The 18,777-nt window shown below is 42.0% G+C and overlaps 1 protein-coding gene across 2 annotated transcripts in view; it reads left to right on the top strand.

Annotated features, from left to right (window-relative positions):
• Rcan2 (regulator of calcineurin 2) overlaps window positions 1–18,777 on the top strand; it is a 215,545-nt gene that overhangs the window by 24,755 nt on the left and 172,013 nt on the right. For both annotated transcript variants that reach the window (XM_087564567.1, NM_175578.4), the window contains 1 exon segment: window positions 9,184–9,410. In XM_087564567.1, the coding sequence (XP_087420693.1) occupies window positions 9,186–9,410 (225 nt within the window). In that variant the 5' untranslated portion in view covers window positions 9,184–9,185.

Below are 18,777 nucleotides of genomic sequence, written 5' to 3'. Positions count from 1 at the left end.
AAAGGACAATTAAAAGGATCCCACTTAGGAGTGAATGCTAACTATAAAATCATTAGTATGTATATAAGAATGCTCACGCAGTGAACTGGCTTTCCACATATTGTTAGAGAGATTAAATTTAATTTAAACTTGATTCTAGAGCTGAAGAGATTCTTTTAAAGCACTACAAAAATTTGTATTGGTTTCTAGTCTTTAAAAAATTTTAAATTCACTTAACTGGATCAACTTGAAAGTAGCTATCAGGATTTCTTTCTTTTTTGTTTTACTCTTCATTAAAGCAACATTATTTTTCATTACTATTCAAGCAGAAGTTACCATCTTTAGGTTCCTGTAAACTAGTAGATCTCCTGTAACTCAATGATTTGTTTTTTAAGTCAAAATTGAACTTGACATTAGAGTCGATTAGTCACTAGTCACTTCCATTGATCCTCCCCCTTTTAACCTCATTAAAGAACTGAGGCATGGTTTTTCTTATCTACTGCAAGGGGCTTTATATTGCTCCACATTTTTATCTAATAAAAATAAATATATTTAGACTGAAATTGTTGACTATGCTCCAGTAAATTATCCCCTACTCACGTTCAATCAAACAGCCCTAATGAAGTTCAGTGGATCATAAATTTAAAAAAAATTAATAAATTTATGAAAGTGGTTGGGGGTTGGGAAGACAGATCAATAAGAGGGAAATCAACAATTCATTACATGCATGCATGGAAAGGTAAAAGAAGTTTTAAAACTTAAAACAAGGCTTGGGTTGGCTTTGTATTCCTTGCTCATTTTTCTCCCTTTGTAGACCATACTTTTCGTACTAAAACTTCTTTTTTTTTTCTAGTTTGAATAGGACAGAAATATGGACAAGTTGTATTATAAGCATCTAAAACTCAAAGTATGTTTGTGTATTTGTTGTTGTTTCATTTTGTTTTTGCCCTTGAAACAGAGTTCTTCATAGCTGGGAGCTGACCTCAGCCTCTTGTCATGATTTGGGATGACTTTGAACTCCGATCCTCCTGCCTTTACCTCCGAGTTCTGGAGGGTTCTGCCATTCCTGCCTGAATGACATTCCTAGTTTTGGACTTTTGTTTTGTGAGATGGGATGCCTGCTGTGCTAGGAAGGCAACCATTTCTGTTTTAATTTTCTTGGTTGAGAGACAGGGTCTTCTGTAGCTCAGGCTCGGGTACTCCCAATGTAGCCAAGGTTAGACTCAAAATCATGGCAGTCCTTCTACCTCGGCCTCTCAACTGCCAGGATTACAGGTGTTAGCTGTCACACCCAGATCAAATGCAAGATTTAAACACAGAAAAAAAAAGCTTTTGTTAAATGTTATAAGGTCCCCTTCTTAAATAAGCTTCAAAACCAAAGATAAAATTTATTCATTCTTTCTTTCTCTCTCTCTTTCTTTCTTCCTTTCTTTCTTTTTTCTTCCTTCCTTCCTTTTCTCTCTCTTTCTTTCTTTCTTTCTTTCTTTCTTTCTTTCTTTCTTTCATTTTTCTTTATTTTTGTATATTTTCTTCCTATCATGGAAAGAGAAAAGTACAAGACAAAAAGATAGCACTGTTATACTACATGCACAGTGTTATTCCCTGGAGTCCCCCTATGAGTGTACCTGCTAACGGAGCCGGCTTACTAAACATCGCCAGGAGTGAGACCTAAGACTCAAGTTAGGTTTAACCACAAATATCCAAAAAGCCTTGGTTCTTGTCTACTTCGTGTTTGACCCTCTGGGTACCATACCCCACATTCTCTTGTTGCCTTCAGAATTTGAAGGCACTTAGAATCTCACTCCAGACTCATTTCCCATGTTCCCTCCTCCTGATCTCATCTTTTGGCTAACTCGACTTCCCTAATTGGTTTAGTATCTACTCTTGGCCATGACATTCTTTCCATACGAAGAGGCCTCGGATGAGACGTGCTTCCCCTTCTCTGAGGAGGTATTAGCTCTTTTAAAAAATGACTTAGTTTTAGTCGTACGCACATATGTGGGTTTTGGATGTGAGTTCAGTTGCCCATGGAGACCAGAAGATCTCCATTGGACCCTTTGGACCCTCCTGGAGTTAAAAATAGTAGTTAGTTACTCAAAACCAGGGCTGGGAACTGAGCTCATACCCCTGCAAGAACAGTGCATGCCCTAACCACTGAGCCATTCTTCTAGCCCTCCAGCCTAGCATCAGCCTTTAAAAAAAAAGAAGGATTGCATCTGACACTATTGGCTAAGTGATTCTGATTGATGTTAAAGCCAGTTTAAGCCTCTCTGTAAATGTTTACAGTTTTGTTTTTCCTTCTGTGGCTCCTCAACTCTTCCAGAAGACTTTCAATTAGCTCCACCCTTCTACATCCAGTACAGGGCTGCAAAGAAGTCCTGTGGGGTCACACGCACACACACTCCAGTCTCCTGGGACAGGTGACCCATTATTAGAAGGGTCAAACTTTCAGGACTCAGGGACTTGGAAATTTGAATCTCCACAAAGGAGTAACTCTGTGACAATAACGACATCCAACAGAACCGGATGTCCTTAATTTCCCCCTGGATTTCACTGTACCATAGGAAGATCTGTTAGGAGCGGAATTCAGAGGGGTTGGAATGATAGTTCTGCCTGCCGCTTGTAAAGGGAGAATCGGATTTACTCTCTTTTGCATGTAACCAGCATGTATTCCGCGGCTACTGCCTTCAACTTCCCTGTTAAGCAGGGAAGGTTGGTGGCTTATATTTAGAGCAAGAAAGCATCCTGTTGTCCTTTGGGTTTTTTCCCGTTTAATTGATGAATGCAATTATGCTTTTTTTTTTAAAAAAAATCCTGAGTGATTATTGCTTTCACGTGTGAGCAAAGAAATTAAAATGAAGATGGCTCTTCCACAGTTAGCTTTTTCTCCCCTGTGTGACTGTGAGTCCAGTTCAACCACACACTCATGGCCCCTCCCTTCGTAATATTTAAATAAACCTCATTTCTCTGTTATTGCTGGTGTGGGAGGCTGGCTTATTATTTTTTTTATTTCATTTTTTTTTCTCCTCAACATCTTTCCTTGCCAAGAGGATCTAACAGGACTCACACCAAAGACTCGGAGTGTGGTTCTTGTTTGTCCTTAGGATGATTGATGAAGGCTTCACGGACAGGGCTGCTGCTGGACTGTGGAAAACGGTGATCCATTTAAGAGTTTTATGTGAACAACTGCCTTTTCCCTGCCACTGGCTTGATGATGAGGAGCCTCGAAATGATAATAATAATAATAATAATAATAATAATAATAATATCCATCATTCGCATATAAGTTGTGGAGCTTCAAGACGCTGTCAACTAACTACCTTGTAAGATAACCAAAGTGTTTCTGTATTTTTGCTGAGAGGGAAACTTCAGCTCCTTCTTGTAGCAAAGGACTGTCCCTTAGGGACTTGCTGGGTTTTTGTTTGTTTGTTTGTTTTGCTTTGCTTTGCTTTGTTTTGAATTGATTCTTGAAAACGTGTGTTTTCTTCTTCTAAGGAAGTTTTGAGCTTCTCCACTTCTCCCATGGGAGCCCTCCCAAATGTCAAACAACAGAAGAAGAGCTAAATAAATTATGACGGACCTAAACACTGAGGCTATGTGGCCATTAAAATTAATGTCATTTTCCTAGTATGATTGTGCACACCTATAATCCTAGCACTTCGGAGGTGAGGCAGGGACATCAAACGCTTAAGGATATCCAAGGCTATACAGTGAATCTGGGGTCGACCTAAGCTATGACATGAAACTCTGTCTCAGAGGGAAAAAAACCCAAAAACTTAAGAAAAACAAAACCAGAGGATTTATTTGGCTGGTTTGTTTGTATAATCTTGTAGTCCAAGGATGTGATCCTAATTTTTAGAAAAATTTTTACATGCACGACTCACGCCCCCCACCCCACCCCCAAAAAACCCCACTAGAGTGGATTGCAAGATAGCACAATGCAGAAAGTACTTGCCACACAAGTGTGAGATGCTCTGAGCTGCATCCTCAGCGTGCATAGCTAAGCCCCATGCAGCAGCAGGCGCTCAGCTGAGAGCCAAGGAGTAGAGACAGGATGCTCTCTGGGGCTCACTGGTTAGCTGTTTGGCTAGCTTTTTGAGGGAGAGAGAGAGAGAGAGAGAGAGAGAGAGAGAGAGACTGTCTCAGAAGGTCAGTAGCACCTGAGGAACACACTGAGGCTGACCTCTAGCCTTCATGAATACATGTTTGTACCTATGCACACATGCACAAAGGTATTGTAGCACCTCCTGTGCCTCTCTCTCTCTCTCTCTCTCTCTCTCTCTCTCTCTCTCTCTCTCTCTCACACACACACACACACACACACACACTCACAACCAAACCGTTGTCCAAAACGTCCTTGGACAGGATTATGAACTACATTTATTCCCTTCTTAGTATAGTTCTGTTATCTTTATGTTTCACTACATGAATTCTTCGAGAAGCTTGTCATCTTTCTTTTATAAAATAGCATCTTATAAATCAAACAATAAAGAATTACTTTTCTTCTTAGCATAAATATTTGAATGGGTATATTATTAGTGACTTTTAGGTCGATCACTGTATTCCTTGCTTTCTTCCTTCCTGAAAGGGGCCACACTGTTATATAACAGGCAAGCACCACGTTGAGGGCGTTGATAGGTGTCTTTGTGTCATTAAGCTCCACTCTTAGGAAATAGAAGTCCGGCCCGAGTCACTGAGAAGGAGGCTCTAGTCACAGCAAAGGGTGGGCTGTGGCAGAGGGCTGGGCAGGATGCCTGGAGAAGTCTGAAGATGCAGTACCAATGTCAGAGGCAGTGGGCAGCTGAGTGTCTGAACAACAGGCCCCATTGATGTCCAACCCCACACTTCAAAATCAGAACAACACACACGTGTACATCTTATTAGGTGATGTTGTGTAGATAATGGTTGCCCATTAGATTTTAATTGCAAATTTAACAAGATAGAAATAACAACAACAACAACAACAACAACAACAGAGCAGTTTGTTGCATTATGAGGCTTAATGTTTCATTACTACAACCTTCTTTGCATCGTCACAATTTTCCGTTCTCGTGTTCAGTTATGCCCACAGAAGGTTGGTGATCATCTTAAAAATATATTCTCCTTGTTCTAAGGTTACCGGAGCACACCGTTTAAACATGTTATCCAGTTGCATAGTGAACGCACTAATTTTGAATGACTTCTTTCATTTCCATTGGAGTTCCTGGCCTCTCCTAGTTTTCTTTTTTCTCTTTCCCATGCAACATCCAACCTTTCCAGAGCATCAGCCCATTTATACTCTGAGGGTTAAGAAATATCACGCGAGTAAAGTTCTCATGAGTTCAAGCTGCACCCAACCACAAAGGCAAGCCATTTGTGGCAAAAAAAAAACGTCTTTCTGGAGAGGCAGACTAAAGTGCTTGGATACGAGCAGCGCGCAATAATGGGTAATCTGAAGTAGATTCATTCTTACCTGCTACACGTGGGAGAAGCGCAAAGACACATTTCAAAAACAATTCATGTTTTGGAGAAACTGAAACAAGACTCCTGTCTTGTTTCCTTGGAGTTCTCTCACAAGGATCCTGAATCCTCACCCGACTTCATTCCTGGACCACGTTCTGACATCATGGCACTCACCCCAAGACCATGCTGGCTCAGGCAGCTTCCTGCTGATGGCTGAAAGAATGAAAGGCAAGAAATCCAGGATATTTCTGCCCCAGATAAGGCTCTGGAGAAGTCATCTTCCTCAGGGAGACAGATTTCTCTAAGTTCCCCTGCACTCCCAGGTTATTTCTACGCATCTTCCTAGACCCTGTGAATCTTCAATCTGATTTTTTTTTGCTTTATTTTGTGATGCTTGGTTATTTAAAAAAGAGCAAAGCAATGTTTCTATTTAAATTTCAAAAGAATTACTCTCATTAATATTTACAAAAGTGTAATGAAGAACAAGCGATGATAAAGTTAACAGATAGGGGAAATAACTTTAGAACATACGTTGATGTTACATTTAGAAAAGGCGAAACAAACAAACAAAAAAACACCGCTTATAAACTTCTGAGTATCTAGAAAGAAAGTAGTTTTGCTAAAAAATAATTACAATTAATCAAGGCAGATTAATGCGATTGCATTTCCTTTCTATGAGTGTAACCAAATTTTACACAGCAGGGTTATCAGGCCCAATGTAAGGGAGCATTGCTAGCTCAATAAATGTTTTCAGCTTTCAGTTCCCTCTCTGTGTCTGCGTCTGCATCTGTGTCTGCGTCTGCGACTGTGTCTGCATCTCTGTCTGTCTCTGTCTCTGTCTCTCTGTCTCTGTCTCTCTCTCTCTTTGTGTGTGTGTGTGTGTGTGTGTGTGTGTGTGCATAAATGTGCACACACATGTTCAGCCATGCCACAGTATTCCCACGGATGCCAGAGATCAACTTTGCGGAGACCTCAGTTCTCTCCGTTCATGTTTACTTGAGTTTTGGAGACTGAGCTCATACCCTCATGTTTCCCTGGCAACAACCTCCACTTACCATGTCATCTTTTTGACCCAGCACAGATTTTACCTAAGGAGTAAGGAGATGTTTGTATTTGGAGAACAGCTATTTCTATATGATTTGGTCAGCTTGAAGCCACAAGACACTAGCAGATTCCTGGAGGAATATGCAATGGAGAGACAGGTTATGGAGTGCTTATTTCCAGGGAGGACAGCATAGGAGTTCTGTGTGGAGGAATATGGAAATGAGGAGATGGTCAGGTAAAAGTCAAGGAAGGGTTGAGCCAAATCACGCTTTCTCACAAACCCCATGTTAGCTTTTACTGTTTCCTTGGAAGGATTTGTCTGTTGGGTGTAAAGGATGAGCTAGTCTTCCCCCACCTTCCAGATGAGGTACCAGGATCCACTCTGCATAAACTGAAGAAATAGTGTGGCTGGGCAGCGGGGCGGACCTAGGCTATGTGGGCGGGACCTAGAGAAACATTGACCTGAACAGAAGAAGAGAAAAACTGAATGTACAGTTCGGCTTCTCCAGCGAGAGAGCATTGAGTGGGAAGTGGGAGAAGTTAGCTGAGGGATCTTCACGGCTGTTTATGTTTTAATAAAGGACAGAGGGGACAGGGGAAGGTGAGACTCTCCTAATTAACTCAAGGAGGCAGGGGGAGGTGTTTGCTCTCGTGTTACAAGAATAAATGGAGTCGCTGAACCATCCTTTGCTTTCCCCAGCGTATGAAGTGAGTCACTTAATGGAATGGAAGGAGAAATTGGGGTGATTAGGGTTCCTTTGTTCAAAGCTCTGACTTCTGAAGTCTTTCTCCATTCAAGAAGTGGAGGCTGCTCACCCAAAGTGCATTGACTCGAAGTCTTTATTCAAAGTAAGGTGCTTAAAATAAAATCTCATGAAGATCAGCGCATCGCCCAGCGGGGATGGAAGTGCAAGCTATTCACATAGATGGGAAGGAGTTGCGAATGCGGCTTACCATCGGCTTTATTGAACTTAATTTGTTCAGCTATGAATCTTAATTTTCCTTGGCGAAAGAATAATTGAATGAGTCTCAGAGCTCATCTGACAAAATCTGGGGACCAGTTTTGATTCGGTTGAAACTTTTTGATTAAGGTGGATTGACAGTGATTTGTGCTCTAGTCTCCTAGATTCTAATGACATTTTAGTCTTCCGATACACTGTTAATAAAAGTAGTACGCTTTCGCTATTCTTAGCAAAAGTAGTTATTAAATAATAACTATTGCACTACTATGTGTGAAACATCTGGAATAACAATATAAGAAATGAGTGGTCGAGCTGCGAGATTTCCTTTATATTGATATAGTTTAGGTATTTTTTTCCTTTTAATTAAAAATATTCATTTTTACATTTAGAACTATAGAACTGGATTATAGAATATTTAAGCCTAAAATTATTCTATATTCCTATTTAAAATAAGCATTTTTGCCTTAACTTCAGAAAGTGTGGCACTCGTTGCTTATCTGAAAACTTTAAGATACAAAATTAATTGTATTGTATTTTTGTTTGCCATAGATATAGTGATTTATCATAAGGCTCATTACCAAGTTATTTAATTTTTAAAAATGTATCACATTATATTTGTTCATTTTAGGTGTGTGTTGGGAGGGGTAGAGATGGCCTGCCTGTGTGTCACAGCACACAACTGGAGGTTAGAGGACAATTTGTGAGGGTTGGGTTTTCCCTTCCATCATTTGAGTCTCAGGGATCCAACTCAGATCATCTGGCTCAGGAGAAAAGGCCTTTACTCACTGAGCCATCTTGCTCAGCCAAATTACTGAATTTTTTGAAATTTTTGTCTCAGATTTCATATATAATGCAGTGTTGCCATCAAATATTGCTTACTATCTTAGGGTTTTACTGCTGTGAAGAGACACCATGACCAAGGCAACTCTGACAAGGATAACATTTCACTGGGCCTGCTTACAGGTTCAACCGTTCAGTCCATTATCATCATGGGGAGAGCATGCCAGTATCCAGGTAGGACTGGTGCAGGAGGAGCTGAGGGTTCTACATCTTCGTGTGCAGGCTGCTAGCAGAATACTGGCTTCCAGGCAGCTAGGATGAGGGTCTTAAAGCCCATGCCCACAGGGCCTCACTGTCTACTCTCTGGGCTGAGCATACACAAATCATCACACTTAACAAATTCCCACCAGGGTTCTGTAACAAAAATGGACATTACAAACAACCTCGTCCCATAGTGTGTTTCAGGCTCAAAAGAGGCAATAGCATACAAATTGTAGCTCACGGAACCTCATGAGCACAGAGTGAGAAGGCTCCATCAGTAAAGGGCTTGCTTTGCAAGCACAACCATCTGAGTTTGGGGTCCCAGCACTGACAAGAAAAGGCAAGAGTGGAGGGACATGTCTGTAGCCCCCACTTGGGGGGCAAGTGGGGTGGCAGGTGGAGTCCTAATGCTCATTGGCCAGTCAGTCTTCCTGAATCAACAGCCTTCAGGATCAGTAAGAGATCCTGTTTCAAATAAAATATGGAGAGCAACTAAAAGAGACATTCAGTATGGCCTCTGGCCTGTCATGTAATGCACACATTACATACAAATTACTTAGAACAGTGCCTGGAACTCAGTAGGTACTTGTGGTCTTAGTGAGTGCCCTTTTAATCAATTTAATTTCAGCTCCCCCCACCACGGAACTGGGCCCCACAAACAAGAGTTTTAAGAATTTTGTTTGACTCCAACACACATCTGTCTTTGCCTCTTCAGGGATGAGGGGAGACGCCTACTTCATTGGAATGAGGAGCCTAGGGCAGCAGGCATCGGTCCCTGAAGATGGGGGACTTTTCTTCCTCTGCTGCATAGACAGAGACTGGGCTGTCACTCAGTGTTTTGCTGAAGAGGCCTTCCAAGCACTCACCGACTTCAATGATCTCCCCAACTCATTGTTTGCCTGCAATGTTCACCAGTCCGTGTTTGAAGAAGAAGAGAGCAAGGTAAGATACACGTTTTGAAGCACGGGGGAATTGGACAACAGCGTCCTTTCCCATTTGACATTGATCTTTTGAAAGGTTTTAGATGTGTCTCCTCGACTCTGCCTTGGGAATTGGTTATCAGCACCAGGAAAGGTCTGGCCAGTATAAGGTAGCCGCTGAGGTGGGGGTGTGCCTGACTATTTGTGGATGAGATTGTATGGAATGGAACCCGGTCATCAGTGGCTTGTAGGTCCTGCTAACAGAAGAAGTAGTGTACAGGATCTGGACTATAAGAGGCACTTGAGCAGATTTTTTAAACCCTTAAAAGCTTTCTTTCCACTCATTCTGCCAAAATGTTACCCCTGCCCCCACCCCTTCATCAGTGTGGTGACTATTCTGGGATGGTCAGAAGAGAGCTAGCAGACCATCTGAGGTTTTCTCTGCTCCTGTGTACCTTGGTAGTTGCTGTTATACTGTGTTTCACTGCTCACCAACAATGGTACTTTGATATGATTGTGAAACAAGGTTGAGTTTGAATAAGTGTTTTCTGGTTGCTCATTTTAAGAAGCCAACTTGTGATGGTGAAAATGTTCCTGGAAATCGCAGTAAATATTCCATTTGGGGATTCTTCTTGAGTTTATTTCAGGTTGCAGATCTTTTACATGGGATAGCTGGATGGGTCCAACCTTCCTGCATAGATGTGGATGCTGATGTATAAATGTTTACCATTATACTATGCTGTAATCATTGGTATTTTGAAGGAAAAATGACCTTTATTTCTTAACTAAAGCATGTGGCTTTGTATGAGATGGGAACACTTTCTGATTTGCCATTTTGTAAATGTTAGTTCTTTAAATTTCTGAAGTCCAGACATTGTTGACTGAGCACAGTTAATTGGAAATTTGGTTTCTGAGTTTTAGTGATATTTTTGTGATTGTTCTTAATGAGCCATGGAGTAAAGCATTGTATGTGTATGGGTGGAGAGCAGGTATTTCAACCCATTTAAAGACACTATATAGCAATATCGCTTTGGCCTTGAACAATTGAAACTGTGGGCTGAAAATAGCTTGAAGTGCAATGAATTATCTGTGATTAGAAGCTTCAGGCCCATGATTAACAGGCTATTTAAGGCAGGAAAGTAGTTCATGCCGTGAAGAAATAGGGATTTCGTTCTTGGATTAGAAAGCAGATTATAGGACAGATTATCGTTTGTTCAGGGTGGGTTGTTTGCTCTGGAATTTACTTGCCATGAACAACAAAATAAGGCTCTCCATTTTCTCCTTGTGCCTTCCGTTTATCCAAGTGTCACAGTAAAGAGGATTCTCCTTGGAGGCTTAGGGGAGGCTTCTACTCTTTCATGATTAAATACTGGTAGTCAGTTGAAACAATAGGTACCTAGGAAGGTACTGATATTTTTAGAAGTGCAATTGTGTCCTGGAGGAATGTGAACAAATTCACCCCTGGGACAGAGAACTGATGACAATGTAACAATTCCGTCTTGGTGAACCTAAATGGGTTTTTGAGACCTACTTAAAGGAGTGTGGGCAAGGGTAACATTACAGGGCTTGAAATGACCCAAAGGCAACTGCACTGAAAGTTACCTCAGCACAGGTGCAAGTTGGGAAAGCCAGAGCCCTGGAGTGTACTGCATGTCTGCAGGCAGCTTGATAAGTAGGAAAGTGTTTCAACTCCTCAGTAGTCCACCCTATTCATATACCCTTGGGGAAGGAGTGTCTTTCGGCAAACAGTAGGTTTTAGGGATTTCCTGGGAAGTCTGAGTTGTTTATTTCCCGAGTCTTGATTGCCTCCCCGTAGAATTCTCTGAGTCTTAATGAGCCTCCTTTTAGAACTTCCTTAGTCTTAATGGCCTTCCCTCTAGGATGGGATGTTTTAAGCTGGAGAAAACAGGTACACGTGTGCAGTTCAAGACTGGCTGATCAACTGAGCTTAAATTTTGAACCCTGAAGAATAAAGGCCTAGGGGCAGACATTTATGGGAAGGTTGGCCCATGTCTGTGTGGATCTTCTGGATCTTCTGAGTTGTGATTGGGAAATGGGTTGCAAAATATTTTCAATATTTATCTCAAAGTTATTGTGTAGCAGTACAAGCTAGAATTTAGTCTTGAAATAATTTGATAATACAATTGATAAAATGATGTAATAAAATGAAACCAGTATCACATAATTATGATACTAATTTATAGCTAAGGAAGTGAATTTTGAAAAATTAATACATTATTTATTTAGTGCATATCTGTATATGTATGTATAGTGTGTGTGTGTGTGTGTGTGTGTGTGTGTGTGTGTGTGTGTGTGTTTGTATATGTAGAAGCCAGAGGACAATTTACAGGAGTTGATTCTCATTCTCTTCTTCAATCATGTGGTCCTTAGTTATTGAACTCAGGTTGTCATACTTGGGGGCAAGTGCCTTTCCCTGCTGACGAATGAGCTTTCTCTGGCTCATTTCACCATCGGCCAGTAGCTACATCATCATATTTGGTAAAGCAGACAGGAAGTCTTCTACCTTGGTTCCTTCTCACAGCCACCAATTGTGGAAAATTTCTAGAATGTTAAATAATCTGATGTAGATTAGATTATTTTATTTAGTCAAATATTCATGTATGTACACATATTACACACAGTGTGCATATTTATATGTAATACATGCTATAGGTGCATGTAATGTAATATATGCAATGTTATCATACATAAACATGTGACGTGGCTAGTGTTTGCATAGCAACGTCTCTTGGAAGTGCCTGTATTAAAGGCTTATAGCCTAGAGTGGTAATAGAGAGGGTGTGGAACTTTTAAGAGGCAGAACAAACCAACTCTAGGTAATTGGGAGATTTCCTTTCAAGTACATAGTAGTTCTCAGGTCTGTTGCAGACCAACCATGAGGTTAATGACTCTGCTCTGCCATGAAATATTGCCCCACCACAGGCTCAAAGCATCATTGGTTGTAAGCCTGTATTCTCCCAACTTGTAAACACAAACTATCCTTTTGTGTCCTTGCTGATATTTGTTGCGCACTAACAGGAAACAAACATGATCATCTGGTGTTTCAATGATCTTTTTAAATGAAAAGAATCATTTTTATGTATGTATATATGCCTCTTATCTACATATGTGTCACATGCATGTAGGTTCCAGAGGAAGCCTAAAGAGAGTCTTAAAGTCACTGGAACTGGAGTCCCAGGCATTCAGGAGCCACTGAGCCACCCAACACAGGGCCTGCATACTGGTCTCACGTCTGCTGGAAGAACAGTACATGCTCTCCACCATCTTGAGTCACCTCTCTAGATCCCCACCCAGGTTTTCCGTGATCCTACTCAGGATACTTATACCTTATTCTACAAGGAAATCATTTCCACAGGGTCCAGATTCCATAGATCTGAGCCACAAAAGTCAAATGATGGACACCTTCTCCAAAGGATGGAGCATTTGGGTGTTCTGGTAGAGTGGGGGTTAACTTTAGACTGAGAGAAAAGACGTAGAAAACATCGTTAGTCCTCTGTGCTTTCCTGTGAGTACAGCTGCTGGAGGTGACTGTGAATTGTGTTGGGCAAGACATGTTTTGTAGCCTGGGATTTTAGCAGAGAGATGGTGCTCATTTCAACAGTCCACGTGTGTAACACGTGACTAGTCATGACCTCATGACCTGACACTTTCCTATGGTCTGCCTTCGAATCATGATATTTGGATATCAGTGTCTGATTTCAGCCTGTTGTTGCACTTATTGTAAAGTATTCATCTTAAGTTTCTTAGCTGCATTAAAAAAAATCAGACTTCTGCTTTCTCTTATAAACAGCCTGTTAACAGTCTCTTCTCCGTGTTCCCGTGTGCCTGAGATGCCTTTTCTAGGGCTCTGTCTTTTTCTAGGTAAGCCAGGAAATACTGAATTGGATTGCTCATATTATAGGCTCTGGCATAGGGCATGGTCCGGCCATGTTTGCTTCTGTCGAAGTATTCTCCTACGCACATTTCTGCCATTCTTTTAGCATTCTCTGCTCTATCACCTGATGCACATTTTTGAAAAGCATTTTAGGGCTTTGGCATTCCCTCTGATTTTCAGTCAGGCAGAATTCAGAAAGCCCTTGTTTTGCTTTGATGCTTCGGTGGTGAGTAGGCCCAGTCTTCAGCGTGGCTTGTTGTGGGCCAGATGGTTGTGTGCTGTTTATATAACACAAAGGATAACCAGCGCTGGAGAAAACTGGCACCCGAAACCAACAAACACAGATTGGTGTTTGCATGATACAGCCTGAAGTATAAATATTTTTGTGTGAAACCCATTTAGAACTGAACTCTTCAAAACATCCAGTACCTGAAAGTTAATGGGGTTCATTTGCCTCTAGTGTGGCCTGCTTTTGTTGGCCTTTCAGGATCCCGCTGGCTGTGGAGTCTTGCATGATAGGACCTTTAGAGGAAAAGAACTGCAATAAAATATTAATCTAAAGTCAATTGAGTAAGGAGAAGCCAGTGAGGCGACTTTGTAATGGCCTTTAAAGCATATACATCTTTTTAATTTAATAATGATAATGATAATAACAGCAGTGTATCAGCCATGTTCTGAGATGCCAGCCGACTTCACATGTGTTTTATAAACATTAAACCTCCTAGGGTAGGCTCTTTCTGCTTTTCTACCTCCTAAGCAGGTGGCAGGATTCTATAGCTTTGACCTTGCTGAGCTGTTTGGTCTAATGTGTACGCAGAACTGACTTGTGTCATCTCTAGACCAATCATTTAATTCCTGATGTTGGACTCTGATAAACCTAACCTATACTCAGCCGGGGAACCTGGCATTGTGCTATCTAATGCCTGCTTAAGCCGTTTGGGTGTCAGAGTTTAGATAATCACAGTAGAAAGAAGGATTCTTGCCAACCTGTAGTGAACAAAAACTACAGTAAGACCAAAGAAACACAATAAGCTTTTTGACAGGCTACTGGGACTGGAGGGTTTGCTGTAGAATAGATGAGTCTATCTGGGTTGATAGTATCATTATCTTCATTATCAGACAAAAACATTCAGATGCAGTTTGCCTAGATCTCGCAGTTGCCAAGGACTGAGCCAGGATGCAGGGGCTGCCATGTATAGAGTCCACACACTAATGCTGACTAAGTTATACTGTCTCCCAGCATGGTATGGTAGTTAGCTCTGGGTACAGTGATGAATAAGATACACAGACACTATTTGAATTCAGTTTACCCAGAGAGACCAGTTCAGGATAAGCCAACAAGCATTAAGTGGCAGAGGCCGATGGTGCCAGATCCAAATAATATCCTACACCCTTTCTACCACATTCATTGTCTCATGTGATTCTTCAAAAACTATGAAGCATTTCTATTTCTACCAATTATGATTTCAAACGGATTCTAGCCCCACGGCCATGAGTTTGGAGGCAGAGCTCTACATCTTTTCATTTTAAAAAAGGATTTTCATTTTTAATTATGTATGCATATATGTGTGGGGGGGGTGAGAAGACAGAGCCAGATTTCCTGCAACTGGAGTTACAGGCAGTTGTGAGGCCCCTGTTGCAGGTAGGGGATGCTGGGAACCTGAATTTGGGTTCATGCATGAGCAGTGTCGACTCCTAACCACTGGACCATCTCTCCAGTCCTGTGTCTCTTCATTTTTGTGCTTCTTATAAATAACCATCTTGATGAACTGTGGGAAGCCAGAGGAACACTAATATTGAAAGTGTTCATTTGGCTTGACTGCTATGATCCAGTTTCTTCTTTTTGAGTAAACGTGGTCCAGACTGAGACCGCAGACATGATAAAGATAGACAAAAGAACCGTGCAAGGTTCTATCTGAGTTGCTGCTCTCTTCACGTCTGCAGGTTAGATTGGCTTCCACTTTGGTTAAGAGGGCAGCATGGGAACATAAAACCTTGTTTAGAGGTGGCCCCTGTCTACAGTTCTAGGCTATGGAAAAAATCTCTAAAACCCAAGGGTCTTTGCAACTCATTTTGGAAGCCAGCTTCATTTGACCCAATTCCATTTAAATCTGAGCAGAGCAGAGGTGAATCTCTTTCCGTGTGAATATTCATGCTTTTTCTCTGCAGCAGCCTTCTTGTTTTTAATTATGAGGAGGTTGCCATTACATAACAGGTAGCACTGCATTAAATATCTACGTCCCAAAATGTGATTCCCAAACATGTCAAGGCCCAAGTATTCCGGACAGTTGATGGTAGAGCTCTAAGACATAAAAACCAACCTGTCAGGCTAGAGAGGTGGCTCGGCGGCTAAGAGCACTTGATGCTCTTGTAGAGGACAGAGGTTCATTTCCCCGGGTACCCACATGCCGGGAAATGAAATTAAAAAAAAAAAACAGGAATGCTAAACACGAAGGGTTGCCTTTTCAAAGAAAAAGAGGTGTAGCTTGTTTTCTGCCCAGAAGACAGGAACTGGAGGTTGTGCTAGCAGCTAGAGTCTGGAGAGGGGACCTCCGGGCTCTGAATCTGTAGGTGCCCCGTGCCTTCCTATCTCTAAACTCAACTCGTGAAAATGGATTCTAGAAATTCTTAGGCCAGTGGACGGAACGAGAAAATATCATCCCGAGTGAGGTAACCCAGTCACAAAAGAACACACAAGATATGTACTCACTGATAAGTGGATATTAGCCCCAAATCTCGGAATACCTAAGATACAATTTACAGACAACATGAAGCTCAAGAAGAAGGAAGACCAAAGTGTGGATGCTTCAGTCCTTCTAAGAAGGGGGAGCAAAATATTTACAGGAGGAGTATGAAGAGAAAGTGTGGCGCAGAGACCGAAGGAGAAGCCATCCAGAGACTGCCACACATGGGGATCCATTCCATATACAGTCACCAAACCCAGTCACTATTGGGGATGCCAGAAGGAACATGCTGACAGGAGCCTGATATAGCTGTCTCCTGAGAGGCTCTGCCAGAGCCCGACATATACAGAGGCAGATGCTCACAGCCATCCATGGGGGTCCCCAAAGGAGGAGTTAAAGAAAGGACTGGGGTAGCTGAGGGGATTTGCAACCTCATAGGAAGAACAGCAATATCAATCAACCAGACCCCCAGAGCTCCCAGGGACTAAACAACCAACCAAAGAGTACACATGGAGGGACCCATGGCTCCAGCCGCATATGTAGCAGATGTCGGGCATCCATGGGAGGAGAAGCCCTCGATCCTGTGAAGTCTCCATTCCCCAGTGTAGGGGAATACTAGGGTGGGCAGATGGGAGGCAGTGGGTGGGTGAGTGGGTGAGAGAGCACCCTCACGGAGGCAGGGGTGGGGGAATAGGGTGTCGAGGTTTCAGGAGAAGAAACCGGGAAAGGGGATAACATTTGAAATGCAAATGAAGAAAATATCCCATAAAAGAAGAGAAAAAAGAAGAGAAAAAAAAAGAAAATGGGTTCTAGAAACAAAGCTAGCTGTATCAGCATGGGATGTTCAAATGAATGGTATAGGACAGAACTCAGGCCAACCAACAGCAAGACTCAAGCCAAATGCAAGGGTGCAAACATATCTATAAAGTGTTTGAAATTTCTACATAAGACTGACTCCTTAAGGCCTTCTTAATGAGAATGGTGTGAACTATAGAGGCTGCACTTGGAGTTAACATCCAGGTGCCATCTTCAAATATTGAAGCAAATGAGGGACAAACTCCTCAGAGTATATTCAAGGGACACTTAAGGACTTTCACTTCTTTGCCTTGTGTTTATTTTCTTAGTGGGTAAGAGTGACATTTATTTACAGTGACATTGTTATTTTTCGAGGCCATTTAAATTGTGGCAGGACAGTGGGTGCCATTGTTCTCAGTGTGCAGTCCTGTTTTCTTTCACCTCTGGATGGTGCTTGGGAATCTAATGAGTCATTGCTAATCACTCAGGGGACACCTGCCAGACATCTGCCCAGTGTGGGGCAGATTTGAAAGCTATAGCAAGACCTTCCCTGCAACCTTAACCTTTATTGAAGAGACTAGAATATTCCTGAGTCACATTTAGTATTTTGCTTCTCTGTGGTAATGAGTGACCCCCCTGGAGCCCAAGAGGCTGGCAATCTACTTAAAATGTCCCACATATAATGGTGGCAGTGGAAAGAACTAAACCTTATGGCAACAGAGTTGAGGCCACTTTGGTTTTTTTGCCAAAGAGAAGGTAAGTATGTATCCATGCTGACACTTGGGAAAATGGCCGCCATGTTCCATTTAGCTTGTGATGATGTCAGAGGACATGGGACCCTTACCTCCATGCTACTGCATGGTTTGTTTGTGCATTTGTTAAAATGACAATCTTCTTCATGTTCTTTGTATAAGCTCTAATTTGAGGTCCACTCTTTCATTCATTAAATGGTACTGGTATGAGTTGAAGAAGTTGAGAGTACCCTTCCTACAGTGAGAAAGGGGACTTTGTAAAGGTAGACCCAGTCCTCTAGGCTATGAGCCTGCTACCCTGAGCCAAGGACAAGGTGCGCCAGCGGGTGGACAGCACACTTTATTTCATTTTCTACTTTTTCTGAGATATTCTGAGAAGTACACAAGAGATACAGAGTAGATGAATTATTCATCAGTCGGTTTTTGAGAGACCCACTGATTTGAAGATGCATTCTTGAGTTACATCATCAACGATAACTGGTTTTGTAAGGGACAGTGTTGGAGATGGAACCCAGGGGAAGGGTGAGCTTCTTCCCTGTTCTTTTCCTTGCTCTCAGGAGCTGAAGATAGTTGGGTTTCCCCTCACCCTTCTTGGTTTCCTTCTCCCTGGTCTACATTTTATTACTCCAGACCCCATCTAGAGATTATCAAAGAAAGTCAGGAACTTTAACTAAGAGGTATAATACTCTGCTAAGTGGATAGAATAGTTATGATATAAATGCACTGAGTGCCGAGCCCTACTGCTACCGTGTGATCTGTGAGCATGCTCATGTCACGCACATGTGGAGGTCAGAGAACAACATGTGGGAGTTGGTTCCGCTCCTTTCCCCAGGTGGATTCCTAGATATCAAACTCAGCTTTGGCATCACCAGATTTGGCAGTAAGTACTGTAGAGAGAACATCACCTGTCAGTAAAAAATACTGTTTGCCAATGAGTTGAGGCAGGAAATAGGAGGTGGGACACTGGCAGGAAGAGAGTGGATTCTGGGAAGTAGTAAGAGATAAAAGAGAGATGAGATGGGGAAAGGGACTGAGGGGATGAACTAGGAGAGACACTGAGGGAGATGCTGAGGAGATGAGAAGGAAGAAACTGGCTTGGAACTGACCAAATGGTAGGTACCTGACCAAGTGGTAGGCATAGAATAGTTTAAATAAGTTACAAGCTACTCAGAGATGAGCAGAAGATCATGGCCTAGTTATTTATTAACAAGTATTTGATTTAAGTTGTCATTGTGGGAGCAGGACTGGGAAAGGAAAAATGGC

Source organism: Rattus norvegicus, chromosome 9 (genome assembly GCF_021556685.1).
Source record: "Rattus norvegicus strain SHRSP/BbbUtx chromosome 9, alternate assembly SHRSP_T2T, whole genome shotgun sequence".
Classification (NCBI taxonomy): Eukaryota; Metazoa; Chordata; class Mammalia; order Rodentia; family Muridae; genus Rattus; species Rattus norvegicus.
The sequence above is the reverse complement of the archived record's forward strand: the minus strand, read 5'-3'. Positions and strand labels throughout refer to the sequence as shown.